The 16,080-nt window shown below is 51.9% G+C and overlaps 1 protein-coding gene across 3 annotated transcripts; it reads right to left on the bottom strand.

Annotated features, from left to right (window-relative positions):
• Nucleotides 1–630: 630 nt before the first annotated feature.
• On the bottom strand, nt 631–14,576 carry PCIF1 (PDX1 C-terminal inhibiting factor 1). Of its 3 annotated transcripts, none has more exons than XM_023511948.1 (17): nt 13,922–14,576; nt 12,092–12,387; nt 10,700–10,842; nt 10,484–10,608; nt 9,213–9,350; nt 8,888–9,018; nt 8,617–8,771; nt 6,582–6,729; nt 6,409–6,492; nt 6,049–6,148; nt 4,530–4,692; nt 2,826–2,998; nt 2,599–2,685; nt 2,327–2,511; nt 1,526–1,619; nt 1,262–1,437; nt 631–1,161 (listed from the first exon to the last, which is right to left on the bottom strand). In XM_023511948.1, the coding sequence occupies exons 2-17, from the start codon at nt 12,175–12,177 to the stop codon at nt 930–932; spliced, it is 2,220 nt and encodes a 739-aa protein (XP_023367716.1). In that variant the 5' UTR covers nt 12,178–12,387; nt 13,922–14,576; the 3' UTR covers nt 631–929. The 3 variants fall into 3 exon arrangements, with proteins under 3 accessions (XP_023367716.1, XP_023367717.1, XP_012659379.1); XM_023511949.1 differs by having other exon boundaries at nt 12,214–12,387; nt 14,103–14,296; XM_012803925.2 differs by having other exon boundaries at nt 14,103–14,229.
• Nucleotides 14,577–16,080: the final 1,504 nt, after the last annotated feature.

Raw genomic sequence — 16,080 nt, 5'->3', positions numbered from 1 at the left:
CTTGCTGCTGGAGCCTGAACCAGGCCAAGACCTGGGAAGCAGAAGGGCGAAGGAGCCTGTTAGCAGCCCCAACAGGTGGGCTGTGAGATGGAGGCTGCCTGGTTCCTGGAGCATCCTGCCATGCCTCTGTAAGTACAGCAGCCCAGCAGCAGGGCAGACCCTTGGTGCAGATGGCTAACAATAAGGGGTGACTGAGCTGGGAGAGAACTACTATTTATCTTCAGACCCTGCTATCTGCTATCCCCAGCCCCAGGGGAATAGGTGCTCCATGCCCGCAGGCACTACACCTAGGCCCATGTGATCCTGAGCCTCAACTATGAAACACATCCAGCTGTTCACCCCCTGCTGTGGTTTGGGGCCTGGGCACAGGGTAGAGATGCCAGTCCCTTGCACCCCCAAGGCCTCTGTGCAGACCCAGTTGTGGAGTCTGGAACTAGGTGATGGAGGGTCCTGGACCCCCCAGATCTGCTAATCACAGGCAGAGGCCACAGGGACCCCGCTGAGGGGAGCCTAGGTGTTCTGTGAAGCCCCAGGGGTCATGAGAGGGAGAGCCTGAGCGTAGAGGGGTGTGGTCCCAGGAGTAGCTCCAGGTTCCTTAGCCTGCTCTGCCCTCAAGACCCTCACACATTCTTGTAGGGGTTTCTGTATTTCCTTTTACAAATGAAACAAGGTAGTAACAGGGTAGGAAGTAGGGCCGGGAAGGCATGGGGCCTATTTACAGGGGATACGGAGTAAGTCTGAGGTGGGGAGATGGGGGATAAGGGCAGGGAGGGGGAGCCCTGGCAGAGCCATTATTTTCCTATGTCTGTGGCAGCCAGGGTCCTGCTGCTACCCACGGGGAGGGCCCTGGGGCCTGCTCAGCCCCCATAGGCCTGAGTCCCAATAGTCCGTACCAGCACCCCTAGGGCTCCTCCTCCCCGCAAGATGTGTTAAGTGGGGTGAGGCTCGCGGCTAGGGCCCTGCTCACGGCCAGAGTCCCGATCTTTGGCCTCTGAGGACGATGATGAGGAAGAACCAGAGCCATGGCTGCGGCCTGACTGCCGGTAGGCGGTGCTCAGTTCCTGCAGCCGCTCTGGCGTGGGCCCCCACTTGGCAAAGCCAGGGTCATTCTGTAGGAAGAGCACCGCTGTGTTGTGGACCGCCTTGTAGTGCATTTCCTCCCTGCGAGCAAAGGCAGCTGCTCAGGGTGGGGCTTGGCCTAGCCAGCCCAGCCCCACCTGGCCAGCAGGGCTCTCCTTCCCCTGCCCTCCCCAGCACCCACTTCTTGCAGATGTGCTGGGAGCCACTGCGGTACTCGTGCTCGAAGGCAGTCAGGATCAGCTGGTGGCGTTTGAAGCGGCTCTGCTCCATGCGGGTGAGCGCTGGTGTGGGGGGCTCCCGCCACTCGGGGATGAACACAATGAAAGACAGAGGCTCTGGTGAGCTCTCCAGCAGTTTCTATAGATGGGAGCACAGGTTGACATCAGGGGCTGCCCCAGGTGACTGGCCACCCTTCCTGCTCCCACCCCAGCATCAGCACACCCACCTCAAAGTGAGAGACCATAGCATCCATGAGCTCCTCACAGAATGGAGGGTTGGCCTCAAAGGAACCACTCAGTGGGGCAAAGTCTAGGCAGGGCCTAGGGACAAGATTGAGCATTGAAAGTTCCATTAGGACTTAAGCACTTAACTAGAAATAGGTGCCATTCCTACCTCAGGCAGTCATGCTGGAGATGGTCCTGATCAAGCCAGAGTTTACCCTTAATTCGCCCTAGGACAGGTCCCCATTAAATGAATGAGGATAGAAGGCTCAGGCTTGGATACCCAAGTCCACCAAGCTGAGGAGCTGGAGTTTAGATCCAGTTCTGAGCCTACTGCCACCACAGAGGATGTCACACCCAGGAATTCCCTAAGTGCTTAGCTTTGGACCTCTTGATGGCCTGGCCATTTCTTCCTCCTAAATACAGCACCATCTTTCATCTGTGCTCCCCCTCTGCCTTCCTATTACTTGTTGTAGGTCTCTGAGTTCTGTGTCACCACTTCTCTTTCCTCTTAGGGTCTGGAATCAAGTGTTCCCATTCCAATCCTGAACTAATTCACTAAGGAACCCACAGGTCAGGTTAGGTGGTATCTTGTGCCTGCCCACTGGGTCAGAAAAGCTAAGGCTCCCATAGGTTAAGTGACACATCCACACAGCTGGTGAGTGGTACAGGCAGGGACTATCCTCGAGACTGCCTGACTTCAAAGCCCTAAAGTATTAGGAAGCAGCTGGCCGACGTGGGACCTCACTCTGGAGGACAGCTTCCGGGACCTGGGCAGTGGGGGTCCAGCAGCCCCTGGCTCTCACCCTCGGGAGCCAAAGTAGCCATCTGTGTCAGGGAAGGCAGAACAGTACTGGCGGAAGTAGCAGTTGAGGGGTGAGGCGAAGCACTCGAAGCTGACACCAAAGAGTCGGTGGAGGGCCTCAAAGACGTGCACAGGCAGTGATCCCTGCAGGCCAGTTCCCTCATAGAGGCCCACGCCAAACATCATCTGCAGAGGGACCATAGTCAGTAAGTGGGGCTTGGCCTCCCAGGCCCCTTTAAAGGAGCCCTTCCCTGGTTGCCCCCAGTCCTATACCTGGTACCGTCGAAGAAGACACCAGACCCGGGGCAGGAACCTCTCAAAGGCAGGGTCATCAATACAGCTATAGCGGTAAAGGAGCCACTAGGGGACAGAAAGTGGTAAGGTTCAGAAGGGGTCCTTCATGCCCTTATTACTGGCCTCTTGCTGGGATTCTGAGTCAAAAAAGACCCCAGGCCATAACTCATGCCATTAGCCGGGGCTCTCCTCACCGCTGCTCTTACCAGCTTGCTGAAGTAGTTGCGGCTGACCTTGACCATCTCTCCCTTATACCGGATGCAGACCACGTTGTTTTCCATGTGCATCTCCACACTAGGCATGGGTGGTGCGGACACAGCCAGCCGCACAGGGTAGCAGTACACCAGGCGGGGCTCCACCTCAGGGGCCTCTACCTCCTCTGGGGGCAGAGAGAGAGTGAGAGGCTGCCCTGTCCCCACTTGCTTGGTCTCCCCTTGGGCAGTTTCAGTGCCTACTGCTGCATGGTTTATAACAAAGGGAGTTCCACAGTTCAGTAAATTACGGCTCATTTTCAATAAGAGAACAAAAAACCATTCAAAAGAAAAAATAACCAGGCAGTTGGCAGAAGCAGAAACTAGTGATCTTTGTCACCATGATCAGTATTGAAACAGACCCCTGTCTGTGTCAGTTGGGGCCTGGCAGGCAGGTAGGCTTGGATCTATGGGGCTTGCTACTAACATCACTACAATAGTCACAATATCTCATTTGGGGATCTTTTTATTTTTTGAGTCAGAGTCTCACCTTGTCACCCTCAGTAGAGTGCTGTAGCATCATAGCTCACAGCAACCTCCAACTCTTGGGCTCAAGTGATTCTCTTGCCTCAGCCTGCCAAGTAGTTGGGACTATAGACACCCCACAACACCCAGCTATTTTTAGAGATGGGGTCTTGCTCTTGCTCAGGCTAGTCTTGAACCTGGGAGCTTAGGCAATCCACCTGCCTTGGCCTCCCAGGGTGCTAGGATTATAGGCATTGAATACCATACCCAGCCTCATTTGGAGACTGGGGCCAACTGGTTTACCTGAGTTACCTATGAGCACTCTAATAATCCTATGGCCAGGTATGATACCTCAGTCTGGGGAAACTGAGGCTTACAGAGAATGGATGTAAACCTAAGTCCACCTCACTACCTACCCCAGGGCCCATCTTTCTCCACCAACTTATGGCTTCCCTTTCTTTTTTTTTTTTTTTTTTTTGAGACAGAGCCTCAAGCTATCCCCCTGGGCAAAGTGCCATGGCATCACGCTCACAGCAACCTCCAACTCCTGGGCTCAAGCGAGTCTCCTGCCTCCGCCTCCCAAGTAGCTGGGACCACAGGCGCCCGCCACAACGCCTGGCCATTTTTTGGTTGCAGCCATCATTGTTGTTTGGCGGGTCCGGGCTGGGGATTCGAACCCGCCACCTTAGGTGTACGTGGCTGGCGCCTTAGCCGGTTGAGCTATAGGCGCCGAGCCTTCTTTTTTTTTGAAACAGAGCCTCAAGCTGCCCCCTGGGTAGAGTGCCATGGTTTCACTGCTCACAGCAACCTCCAACTCCTGGGCTCAAGCAAGTCTCCTGTCTCAGCCTCCCAAGTAGCTGGGACCACAGGCGCCCGCTGCACCGCCCATTTTTTTTTTTTTTTTGGTTGCAGCTATTGTTGTTTGGCGGGCCTGGGCTGGATTCAAACCCGCCACCTTAGGTGTATATGGCTGGTGCCTTAGCCACTTGAGCCACAGGCGCCAAGCTGGCTTCCCTTTCTTATCACTTCTCCATTTGGTGGAGAAGTGCTAAAACCCCCAAGCCAAAGGACAGCACAGGTTCTGCTCCAAATAGGCCTGGGCCTTAGGCTCAGCCTCACTTATTCCTTCCATCAGGGCACTGGGGTTACAGATGACAGCAGTACAGCTGGCTCCCCACCACCTTAGCTAGCTACCTGGGATGTTGTTTTCCTTGAGGATGGCAAGGTGCTTCTCTCGGATCCGTTTGACATACTCCAGCGAGATGTGGTAGATCTTGCTGCAGATGCCTTCCACAGAGTCCTTGGCTGCGGCCGAGACATGGGGACCACACTGCCTCCGCAGGTGCTCTAGGCGATCCTGGAGGATACACTTCTGATCAGGGCACCAGTGGAGGCCAGAGGGCCTCAGCTGGGCTGGCAGGTAACTGTAAGGATGTTAGATTCCAGCAGTCCTTATTTAAAACCACTTCTGCTATTTATTAGTTGTGTCACATTGGACAAATCTCTGAATTTTATTCCTCAAATGTCAAGGAATACAAAATACCTAACGAGGCAGTGTGAACATTAAATGTGATCATTCACCTTAGAGCTTAACAAGCCCCTACCATAAAGTAAGTGTCCAATAAATGCCAGAGGCTTTTGTTGGGGTGACACTGTACTACTACCCATAATTACCAGAGAAACAAAAACCACAAACCAGCTTGATTCCAGCTTATAGCATTTGTGGTCTATCAGGAAAAGAGATGATACAAAATGGGGTGCTTGGCTGAAATTTGAGCTTCTAGCTACTTGCAAGGATGACTGTAGACATTTGTAATTTTGCTGAATCACACGTGTAAAGTAAAACTAAAGAGTGAAAACGAGTCACTCTGGCTAGTGAGCACACCTACCTTTGTCACTCTCTACGTGTCAAGTACACAGTTACTACCGTGAAGTGCGAAACCTTGTCTCTTGTGAAAAATGGTCCTGAAAAGAAAGCCCATTGCTAGTGCTGGTGGAGAGGTTTAAGAAGTGATAGGTTTGGGCCAGAAAACAATTGTTTTGGACACATTAAGAATAAGGAACTGGCTCAGCGCCTATAGCTCAACTGGCTAAGGCGCCAGCCACGTACACCTAAGGTGGCGGGTTCGAATCCCCAGCCCGGACCCGCTAAACAACAATGACGGCTGCAACCAAAAAATAGCCGGGCGTTGTGGCGGGCGCCTGTGGTCCCAGCTACTTGGGAGGCGGAGGCAGAAGACTCGCTTGAGCCCGGGAGTTGGAGGTTGCTGTGAGCTGTAATGCCACGGCACTCTACCCAGGGGGACAGCTTGAGGCTCTGTCTCAAAAAAAAAAAAAAAAAAAAAAAAAAAGAATAAGGAACTGAATCTGATAGTACCTCTTAACTCCGATATGAACACATATACAGAAAAACTGTCAATTTCTTTCTAAAAACAGATTCAAGGGAGATGTTGAACGTTTAGTTGAAAGGCAGCTCCTTGTGGTGTGTGGCCAAGTATGGGATTCTGTTGAGAATGTCTTTTGGTGAAAGCCAGGAGCCTTGAGAAACCTCTCCATAGTTGAGAGTTTGGGAACAGATGAACCCCTTCAAAGGGCTGCTGTTTTGCATAAGAACAGGCAGCTGGGGGAGTCCCTGCACAGTGGACAGGCAGAGCAGGCTTCCTGGAGGAGTAGCGGAGAGCCCTAAAACTATCCTCGGCCTGGGGCCACTCACCATGTAGTCCTCCTTGGAGGCTGAGTGGTCTTTCCGAAGCCAGCTGAAGGTATCTTCCACGTTCCATTTGACCACCTTCCTGCTGTCGGGGGATGCACTCCTGCCAGGCAAGAGCAGAAGGGTGGCTCAGCACAAGGGTCTGCTGTTAAGGTGTTTGCGCCACCCTCCTTGCTCCTCCTATCCCACTTCTATTGGCTTCTCAGGTACCAACGCCTAGACTTACAAGGCAGCCCTTGTTTTGCCTTTGGGAGGATGGCCCCCACTTCTGCAATGGCAGTGGCCTGTGTGAAAGGGGCTGGATGGCCTACCACTGCTCCCTCTGATTACAGACTCATCTTTGGGCAGGAGATAGAGCCAAACCTGGACTCGATGAGCCGCCTGGCAGCCTCTGCATATTTAAAAAGCAGGCGCTTGGCTTCCTCCCGGAACTTGATTCGGGATAACCTGGGTTAGAGAGCAGGCAGGGTTAGACCCCTTCTATACATGACATGGAAACCAAATGGCCCAGGGTCATCCCAGCTGTGGGGCTCTACCTGATAGGAATGTCATTCATGATTTCACGGAACATGGAAGGTGACACAACTGGTTCACAGTTGCTTGGCAACAGAGGGTCAGAACCTTTGTCCACCACCTTGCGTTCCAGCATCCAGCGGTTGAAAGATTCCCGAGGAGGCTCAATGCCTGCAGAACAGGAGAGATGCTGAAAGCCTGGATTTAGTCAACAGGGTCCATTCAGGGCCTGGCACACAGGAGGCATCTTTCTTGAGTAGTAAGCCAAACATAGTCCTGCTTACTTTAGAATCACTTGTTTTGTTTTGTTATGAGACAGAGTCTCACTATGTTGCCCTCAATAGAGTGCCACTGTGCCACAGCTCACAGCAACCTCAAACTCTCAGGCTTAAGTGATTCTCTTGATTCAGCCTCCCAAGTAACTGGGTCTACAGGTGCCCGCCACAATGCCCGACTATTTTTTGTTGCAGTTTGGCCAGGGCTGGGTTTGAACCCGCCACCCTTGGTATATGGGGCCAGCGCCCTACCCACTGAGCCACAGGCGCCACCCCACTTTTATGTTCTTCTACAGATACAAGTTGAGCATACCTAATCTGAAAGTACAAAATTCAAGCTGTTGCCAAATTAAATACTTTTATTTTTGAGACAAAGTCTCTGTCCTTGGCTGGAGTGTAGTGGTGTCATCATAGCTCAATGCAATCTTAACTCCTGGGCTCAAGTCATCCTCGGGCCTTAGCCTTATAAGTAGCTGAGACTATAGGTGCCCACCATGACACCCACCTAATTTTTCTACTTTTTGTAGAGAAGAGGTCTTGTGTTGCCCAACTAGTTTGAGCTCTGGGCTTCAAGCAATCCTCTCACCATATCCCTCCAAAGTGCTTGGATGACAGGTTTAAGCCACTGTGCCTGGCCCCAAATTCAAAATTTTTTGAGGGTCAACATGACACCGCAGTGGAAAATTCTACACGTGACCTCACGTAATGGGCTGTAGTTAAATGGAATCCTAACTCAACATTTGAAGGCTGGGCACAGTAGCTCATGTCTGTAATCCCAGCACTCTGGGAGGCCGAAGCAGGTGAATCGCCTGAGATCACAAGTTCAAGACCAGCCTGAGCCCAAAGTGAGACCCTGTCTCTAAAAATAGCCAGGCACTGTGGCAGGTGCCTATAGTTCAAGCTACTTGGGAGGCTGAGGCAAAAGAATCACTTGAGCTCAAAAGTCTGAAATTGCTGGGAGCTATGGTGCCATGGCACTCTATCAAGGGGTGACAAAAGTGAGACTCTATCTCAAAGAAAAGAAAACTATTTGCTGTGAATTTATCTTTAAGTTACATGTAGGGTATATATGAAACAAATGATTTCACGTTTACATTTGGATGTCATGCTCAAGATATTTCACTATAGGGCGGCGCCTGTGCCTCAGTGAGTAGGGCGCCAGCTCCATGTACTGAAGGTGGTGGGTTCAAACCCGGCCCCGGCCAAACTGCAACAAAAAATAGCCAGGCGTTGTGGCAGGTACCTGTGGTCCCAGCTACTCTGGAGGCTGAGCAAAAGAATCACCAAAGCCCAAGAGCTGGAGGTTGCTGTGAGCTGTGATGCCATGGCACTCTGCCAAGGATGACAAAGTGAGACTCTGTCTCTAAAAAAAAAAGATATTTCACAATGTACATGCAAATATTCAAAAATTCAAAATAGACTCGAAATCTGAAACAATTCTGGTTCCAAACAATTTCAGATCAGAGATGTTCAACCTGTATAGAAAAGGCGTTGGAACAGTGCCTGGCAAATACTAAGCACTCTGGAAGTGTTCATCATGGTTTCCTTACTGATTCCAACCATCCTCTAGGGAATCACTGTTATAAGTGCAGAGAAGTTAAGCAAGAAACCAAGATCACAGAGCCAGCAGTTAGTACAGCCAGGATTTCCAACAGGCCTGTACCCTACACAGCACATGCTCTGAGCCACTGGGCTCTACTGTGCCAACCCCAGCCTGCCTGGCCAAGCTGGCTCTTACTAGAGGTGAATGGGAACAAAGGCAGCTGTGGCCCGAAGCAGTTACCTTCTCGCTGCTGGCACAGCTCCCGATAGTGCTGCCGAAGCTTCAGGATGAGCTGGGAGCGCAGCAGCTCTACTTCTGGATGCGGGGGAAGCACCTCTGAGGGTCCTCGATGCTTGATGACAGCATTGGTCTGGATGTCCAAGTCCCAGTAGACTCTTGGGACACAGACAAGAGTGATGAGGATACCCTGCCTGCCATCACCACACCCCACAGTTCTAAGCAGGCTGGCTGTCAGCAATGGGTGCCCCAAAACCAATCAGCATTGACTCACTCAGTGGGTCGGAGGAGAGCTGCCTGCTGTTTATCTTCAGGGGATGTACCCCAAATCTTCAATGTTGGGGTTCCTGGGATGCTGGGGGAGCTGGGCACTGACTGGCCTGTGGGTGTCACAGGAATTTCAATCTAAAGCAAAGGAGTTACAAAGACATCAGGGTAGGAGATTTACCAAACAGGCTTGCTCTATCCAGTACTATGTACACCTAGTGAGCCGTGTCCCGGATCCCCCTCCTGGACAGCATGCTGATTCCCAGCCCCTGTAGCTGGCTGAGATGGCCACTCATCAGCCAGTTCCTGGCTTCTTCCTGGCAGACACTCACCTTGGGCTTCTTCACACCATTTCCGCTTGGCTGCTCGTCCGAGAGCTGCCGCTTTCTGGGCTTGTTCTCAGGTAGGGGGGTTTCCACCAAGCTTGAGTCTTGGGGCAATGGGGTCGCATTCAGTCCCAAAGGGTCCGACTGGTGGAGGGAGACCAGCAGAGTTGCAACCAGGCCCAGCAGTGTAGGAGCCCCAGCACTTTGCAGTCCTCATGCCCTCCTGCCCCTGCTCTTCAGAGAAGAGCAGAGGGGCTGGGACACAGGCAGAGAACACCAGGCCCCACTCCTGCCTGCTGCTTGCAACTGTGTGACCTGAGTGAGTTATTTCCCTTCCCGCTCCCTCCACTTGAGAGTGACGGCACTTAGCCCAACTATGCCATTGAGAAGATTATTAAACAAGTCAGTGAATGTGACTTTAACATGCCATCTGCCATAAGATCAGGGCTCAGGACATGTTAATGTACTTAAAAATAGAATAAAAGTCAGTAATAAAGGAAACATTCAAGCAATGCTTCTTTTTAATAAAGCAAGATTGTGTGGACAGAACTCCTTTGGTGACACTGAGAGTATGTGTGCTGAGTAGTTATATCAAGGTGCAAGTGCTCTGCCCAGTTGGGAGCTATGAGGTGGGCCCCAATCAGTGCCCCTCTCTGAACCTCAGTGGTTTCACTTGCAAAATGAAGCTGCCAACTGGCTTGACTGTGCCCAATAAAAAAGGTTGCCCCAACTGAGACCAAAAAGCCTACAGTCCCACCAAATAGCCCATGCCTATACTTCCTGTCACACTGACATTTCAGTTCTTAGAACCCTCTTCTCTGCCACTCCCCCTTGCTAACCTCCTCACCCTAAACACTAATTCTCACAGCTCTTCCTGTTCCCTCCCCTTCCCCAGACCAGGGGAAGATGCACTCTTAACACTATTCTCTATACACACAAGTACCATAACTATAATCCTACCATCCCCCTCTAGTAGACTGTGGGCCATGGGTGCTCTGCAAGGGGAGGGAGCTTGCCTATCTTGTTCGATCTGCACTGCTACACAGTGCCTAACCTGCAGAAGAGCTCAATATCCTGGGCAATTCTAACCATCTGTTTGTTAGTATCCTCTATTTGAATGTAGGTTATATAAGGGCAGTGATGGTGTCTGTCTCTCTTGTCATTGTATCTGCAGGCCCCAGCACAAGGCTAGGCCTTAATAGCTGCTCAGGGTACATTTGGGGAAGGCCACATTACCAGGGCTGCTCTGAGACCCCCATTCTAGGCTGGAGACTCACAATCACATCATGTTGACCCAACACAGGCATCTCCCACAGGGACTGGTTGGTGAATCGATTGAAATAGTAGGGGCGGTTCTCCCTCCGGCTCCAGCACTTCTCCCAGCCTGCATGCACCAGCTCCTCTGCAAATAGGCATGGTATCCAGTCAGGGTCAGGGTTGCTCCTAGAGCACCCTTCCTACCCCCCCCCCCCACCACTACTCCCTGCTAGTACCTGGGAGGTCCTGCACCAGGCGGATTGGCTTTGGAGAACAGGGTTGGCTCTGATTGGAAGTGCCTGGGGAGTGACTCAGCAGGGATGCTTCCTCCCGGGGGCTGCCGTGATTCTCATTGGCCATCTCAGCACCCACACGGGACCTGCCATACAGAGGATGGAAGAGTGTCAGCTCCACCCCTCCACCCACCAATTACAATCCACAGAGGGCCCCAGTGACCACCTGCAGATCTGGAGAAATCCAATCCCATCCTAACCTGGAGGGCCAGCATGGTGCCATAGGAGTCTTGGGATCTAAGCTACAGTTCCTTCAATTGTAAAATGGGTACACTCCTGTGGCTCCTTCTGCCTGAAATACCTGTCCCCAAACTCACTCCCTGGCTTGCTGCCTGGTTCACATCTTCCAGGAAGCCTTCCTTAACTCTCCCCTCTTCAGGCTAGGGGGTCAGGGTCCCTCCTTAGGTCCCTGAACACCGCCACTGTAGTATTCAGATGGCTTGGTCTATCAACTGGGTTTATTTCCCCCATTAAACTGTCAGAACTTCTAGGAATAGGAGTTGGGTCCAATCCAGCTTTCTTCAGAGCTCAGCTATTAATTCTGCAAATATTTACAAAGTACCAAAAGTGGCAAACAATCAGAACAAAGCTTGTCCTTGAGAAGCTATTCCCACAAGAAGGAATAGTAACAACTCCTCTTGGGAGGAGGTAGGATTTTACTGCTTCCATCCAGTAAAATCTAAACAGAAAAAAGCACATCTGGGGAAGGGGCATGGAACTGAATGGGTCACTTCACTTTACATTATAGAGCAAGGAGTAATCTGTCACGAAAAGAAGCAATCTGCAACCAAGGACTATCTAACTCAGTCCTTCACAACCCCCAGGTGAAAATTTACTTGCAGCAAGGAGGCCAGTTTCTTCAGATTTGTATTACTTCCCCCACCCAAAGCACATTGAGCACAAGCCCCCAGCCAAAGTTGTTCCTGAACTGGAGCTGCAAGACTCCTAGGAGGCCAACTGCAATCGGACTGGTGAAGTTTAATTTGTTTTTGGTATGTCACAACACCCAAAAGATATCAAACCCTTACCCCCAATAAGACCACAAAGGCAAGTTTAAACATCAATTATGTTTGCATGCTGAAATGTTATCAACTCATTGTGGTCACACTGTTTTTCTCATGCTGATCAGAAGCTCTGAATGGTTGTTGACAAAATCATAGGAATCACTGGGACATTGATTTTATTGTACACTCAGTCACAGACATCTTCATTAATTTGGAAAGGGAAAAATGAATGGTTGCTCCATCTGTACAGTCTGGCAGATAAAAATGCAGGAGGCACCAGGACTATATACAAAAAAGGGCCTTGATAACAAAAAGATTTAGAAACACTAACCAAGGGAAGAAAAAGCTGGAGCTGCCTTGGTTCTCCTTGGTTCTCCGGAAAGGAGGAATTCCTGGTGCCTTGGGGGCTGAGCCCATAGGTTTCAAGGCTGAACGAGGTCCCCTTTCTCTCACCCTCTGGGGTCTGCAACAATAGCATGAGAGGGTTTTCTTCTCCAGCCAGATGGACCCCCAAGTCACTGGGTTCCACAGAGGCAGAGGGAAGGCCTATAGGAAGGCTCAGCACAGCTGGGTGGGCTGGTCAGCAGTGGAGTGGCCCAGGGCCCAGGGGATTCCTTGCATCAGCAGCTGAAGACCAAATAGAAGAAAAGAGAGTTACAGACCTGTGGAACGCTGTAGGGCATGGACAACAGCAAGAGGGACAAAGACATAGAGCAAATTGGGAGTTCCCAGGCCAGGGTAAGGGGGGAGGGGGCGCAAATGGGGGATGGGGGGGGAGTCCTGGAGATTCAAAGGATGAAACTGTTACTTCCCAAACTTTCTAATTAACAGGTTCACTTTCCTGGGCTCCTTATCTACATGGTTGCACAGGGGCCCAAGTTCAGGAAATCCCCAAGTTTAATTTAATGCTGTTGTTACTATCTTAACATTTTAATTAAAGTTTTCATTTCAACAAAAAGGCCCATGTTTTCATTTTGCACACTGGATCCTGCCAACTAAAGTACTCTTAGACCAGAGAATAGTGATCAAACATACATCTCATGTATCTGAAGGCACAATCCAAGCCACCCACAGCAAGAAAGACACACTTCTTTGAATATCTGTCTTGCAAAAAAAAAAAAAAACATGCAAACACATTATATAACATATCTTGTTCGTCTTTATTGAAAAATTATTTTCCCAAGAAATATCCTGTGATATCGATGCACGTGGTGGATGAACTCTGCAGAAGAGGCACAAGAATAGTTTAGTGGGAGGCCAAACAGGGACACTGCAGTATTTCCAAAATCGGCTGTGCATCAGAATTATCTGGGGATTTGTTTAAAAAAAAAAAAAAATTCAAACTCCTGTACCTCACACTACATCTTAGGAGCCAGAAATGGGTTGGGGGAGGAGGAGGAGACAGCCCGGTATACAGAATTCGTATTTCCTAAACACAACGCCAAGAGTGGGAGATGGGAAGATTATAATTTTTTCACCTCACACTATTGGAAAAATTTATCAGTTTTTTACGATTAAACAAAATTTAATTCTCTATGTAATCTGGGTGCAGCAGCTCTGTGGCTAAAATACCACGCAGGGATTGGACAGACCCGGATTACGGGTAGTCGACCTCTATGATTAGTTTAGCTAGCTCGCTGTACGCGCTCATTAAAACGTAGCTGCTCCTCTTAAGATAACGTATTTGTCCAGCGCCATCCCGACCCCCACGCCTGCCGCAGTACGAGAAGAATAACTCAGCTTAATGATAAACAATCGCATCTGCGCAACCAACGATGAACCCACCAGAAGATAAAGAACCAAGGCGCGGGATTGGGGGAAGAAGGGGCGGGAGCATCTCAGTAATGTACCAATCAGAATTATCCTGCACAGTAGGGCGGTGGCACAGGAGTTGCAGGGTGCGCAGGCGCGGGGCGCGCCAAGAAGGTGGCGAGCCCAGCGCGCGTGCACCTTCCCCTCCCCCAACCCCAACGGGGGCGGTCTGTTTGGCGCGCGCGCGCCGGCCCATCTCCCGGGCTCCGCCCCCCGCCCCGCCGCGCGCTCCCGCCTCCGGGCTGAGGCGACTCAGAGTCGGAGCCCGACACAAAGGCGGTGGCGGCGGCAGCGGCGGCAGCAGCGGAGGGGCCCTAGAGGCCGCTCCGCCCGCGCTCTCCGGGCCCACCTTGGTCACCTCGGCCACCGGTCCGACAGCCCACCCGCGGGTCTAAGATGGCGGCGGCGACTGAGACGGGGCAAGCGGCAGCCCCGAGCGGAAAACGCCGGAGGGGCCAGCACTGTCTGGCTTCGGATCCCCAGGTCCTGGCGCGGCTCGCGGCGGGACCGTGGCTTCCTGGGACTCTTACCTGCCTGGAGCGGAGTCGAGGGGACGCGGCTACACGTTCTGCTCGACCGCCCGTTTTGCCGCCTCCGCCTCGCCCTCCCCAGTGCCGCTGCCGCCATCTTGTGTCCCGGGCAGGGACTCCGGGCTGCGCATGCGCTGGTACCGCCTCTGAGGGGCCTCGCCACAGTCGTGCTGCCATCTTGAGTGTGGCAGGGTCGGCGAGCTCTTCAGACCCTGCTTGTTTTCGGCCCCCTCCCCTTCCTATAATCCTTCCCTGCTGTTCTGCAGTTCTGTGGAGGGGGGAGACAGCTTTGTTGGTCTTAGGAGGTGAACTACGGAAAAAATAAACTCCCAAGCACGTCCCCGCCTCAGTTTCCCCAGCCAGCACACACACACCCGGAGCTGGAGTAGCAGGGTGGGCGTTGCGCCGGCAGGGTTGGACTGAGTGTGCGCACTAGGGGGTGCGAGGGAGGTTTGAAACCTGTTGGGGGCTCGGGCTCAGCTGCCGACCCGGGGGCGGAGTCCTGGTGACGTAGCTGTGGACGTAGCCGGGAGCTGAGCTGGGTCCTAGCCCCCCGCGTGCCTTTGCCTCTTGTAGCCAGTCTGTCACCCCCTATGGGTGCTAGAATGTTTTCCGACCTTGCCCGGTGTCCACGGTACCATGCGAATCAAACCTTTATTCATAATGAGCCTACCCAAACTGTAAATGTTTGAGTAGAAGAAAAAAGCCGTGGGGGGCTTTATTACAATAAAGATGGCCTTTGGCGAAGTCGGGAAATTCTAGAGAAAATGCATCGAAGGAGCTTCTCATCGCTGATATATCTGTAGCCGTTGGTTTAAAACCTCACTAGAACCTCAAACCAGCTACAAAGGTTAATCTAGCAGGAGACTGGCATTTGTCCGGTGCTGCTTGCCTGCTAGGCCCCCTGCAGGATTCTTTGGTAGGGACGGCCACTTCCGTCCTCCCGAGTTAGCAGTCCTCCTGCTAGGCTTGAGAAGGGGACGAGCTTGCCACCTGCCGTTGGTCCAGCGCTTGTGTGCAGCCAGAGGTTGCAGATTCCCCGGCTGGGTGGCCTCTGATGTCCATGGTCTAGCAGCATGCGGCTTGGGAGGGAATTGGGGTGGCAGAAAAACCTTGGGCAGTGCTATGAATAGTAATGAAAAATTAAAGTTCTCTGGTTTCAAATCCCTGCACCTCCACCCTAGATGTGTGGCCTTGAGTCTGCCTAACTTCGTAGATTTAGTGAGGGCCGGGCGCGGTGGCTTAGGCCAATAACCCCAGCACTCTGGGAGGCCCAGGCAGGTGGATTGCCTGAGCTCGCGTTTTCGAGACCAGCCTGACCCAGAGTGAGACCACCGTCTCTAAAAAAAGTAGCCGGGCGCTGTGGCAGACGCCTGTAGTCCTAGCTGCTTGGGAGGCTGAGGCAAGAGAATGGCTTAAGCCCAAGAGTTGAAGGTTGCTGTGAGCTGTGACGCACGGCACTCCACCAAGGGCTACACAGTAAAACTGTCTCAAAAAAAAATTGGGGGGTGGGGTGGGGCGAGAATTGGCTGCAGCATATGAAGTACTCCATCACATTGTACCTGGCACTTCGTGAGTGCTTCACAGATGTCAGCTCTTAGCACTCCTCAGTGTTAGGGAGATAGCTCCAAATAGATCTCAGGCCTGTCGAGGTAAGCCAGCTCTGCTAGGCACACTAGGTGCAGCGGTTCCTTCCCTCACAGAGCTTTCAGTTTAGATGGGAAACCTGATAGGAAACAGTGCCTGCACCCTATCTCAATCCTACCTGTGCGGACCACCTGTCCTTCACTTGGGACAGCCTTGGTTTATGACTGCTGTCCTGGCATAGTTATCAATGTTGCCCCCTCTCTCCAAAGTGCCCTGGTTTGCTGATTTACTAGACTGGGAGTACCAGCTCTTTCTTAGTGGACTGGCTAGTGAAGCATCTCAGCTTAGAGTAAAGCTTTTCTTTCCTTTCTTTTCTTTCTTTTTTTTTTTT

This window comes from Otolemur garnettii, unplaced genomic scaffold (genome assembly GCF_000181295.1).
Source record: "Otolemur garnettii isolate 467f Iridium unplaced genomic scaffold, OtoGar3 scaffold00023, whole genome shotgun sequence".
In the NCBI taxonomy this organism is placed as follows: domain Eukaryota; kingdom Metazoa; phylum Chordata; class Mammalia; order Primates; family Galagidae; genus Otolemur; species Otolemur garnettii.
This window is presented reverse-complemented; position numbering and strand designations above follow the sequence as displayed.

What these genes read in the sequence shown, in the direction of transcription:
- PCIF1 (XM_023511948.1), bottom strand. Translation starts at nt 12,177, where the DNA reads ATGGGCTCAGCCCCCAAGGCACCAGGAATTCCTCCTTTCCGGAGAACC. An exon ending in GCTGTGCCAGCAGCGAGAAG is followed by an intron (nt 6,730 to 8,616) that starts GTAACTGCTTCG and finishes CCTGTTCTGCAG; the next exon opens with GCATTGAGCCTCCTCGGGAA. An exon ending in GTCTTCTTCGACGGTACCAG is followed by an intron (nt 2,512 to 2,598) that starts GTATAGGACTGG and finishes GTCCCTCTGCAG; the next exon opens with ATGATGTTTGGCGTGGGCCT.